The 816-nt window shown below is 35.7% G+C and overlaps 1 protein-coding gene across 1 annotated transcript in view; it reads right to left on the reverse strand.

Annotated features, from left to right (window-relative positions):
- Positions 1–392, reverse strand: part of LOC109341971 (uncharacterized mitochondrial protein AtMg00860-like) — a gene marked incomplete at its 3' end in the record, with an annotated part of 1,171 nt that extends 779 nt beyond the window's left edge. Inside the window, exon 1 of the mRNA XM_019579939.1 lies at positions 208–392. Within this exon, the coding sequence (XP_019435484.1) occupies positions 208–392 (185 nt within the window). The remainder of the gene's footprint in view (positions 1–207) is intronic.
- Positions 393–816: the final 424 nt, after the last annotated feature.

Consider the following 816-nt stretch of genomic DNA (forward strand, 5'->3'; position numbering starts at 1 on the left):
AACTTGAATGTGCCTTGATATGGACGGATTCTTCAAAAAAATGCTTGAAAAGGAAAGTTCATAATTGATTGGATCTTCATGCCTTGAGTTTGAATTCATATTTGAATGAGCTGATTGCCTTTTGTTCCTTGCAAATCTGAATTGAAGAGGTGAAGATTACCCAAGGATTCACACGCCTCCTTTGAAAGGAAAGCCTTGATTACTTGCCTTTCTTGGATGAACCTTGAATGCTTTAAATGAGATTTGATTTCTTGCCTTTTTGGAATGAGTTTTCCCTTGAATGCATTGAATCCTTGTTTAATTCGAATGGCCTCCAAAAAGGAAAGGTTTGGACCGAATTTGCTTGTTGAAATATCTTTAGCTTCACCTTGAATTTGAATTCTTTGATCCATTTATTCCTAGGCTGATTGGAAACCTTCCTTTTTAGTTCTTCTTCACGCCATATTGTACTTGGCATGCCATTGATATCCCCTTGTTTAATTACTATAATGATCCTACATGGTTTCTTAGTATTCAATTTCTTGGCCACTATTGGACCATGTTACAAGGAAATAAAATACATTCCCAACCCTCATATTACATGATTTAATGAAAATAAAATACTTAACAATAATTTAAAAATACTCCTAACACTACCCATGAGAATTAATCCCACTTATTCATGCAATAAAATAAAACAACTACCATATAACATCTAAAGGACATAAATGCCCTTTCCCCATGTAATCTCCAGGGTCAATTGAGTCCTTTATGACCTTAAGGAGTCTTGACTTGGCTTTGGCCCTAGTCATAGGACCCTCTTGACCTCTCTTGCCA

Source organism: Lupinus angustifolius, unplaced genomic scaffold, assembly GCF_001865875.1.
Source record: "Lupinus angustifolius cultivar Tanjil unplaced genomic scaffold, LupAngTanjil_v1.0 Scaffold_1216, whole genome shotgun sequence".
Lineage (NCBI taxonomy): Eukaryota > Viridiplantae > Streptophyta > Magnoliopsida > Fabales > Fabaceae > Lupinus > Lupinus angustifolius.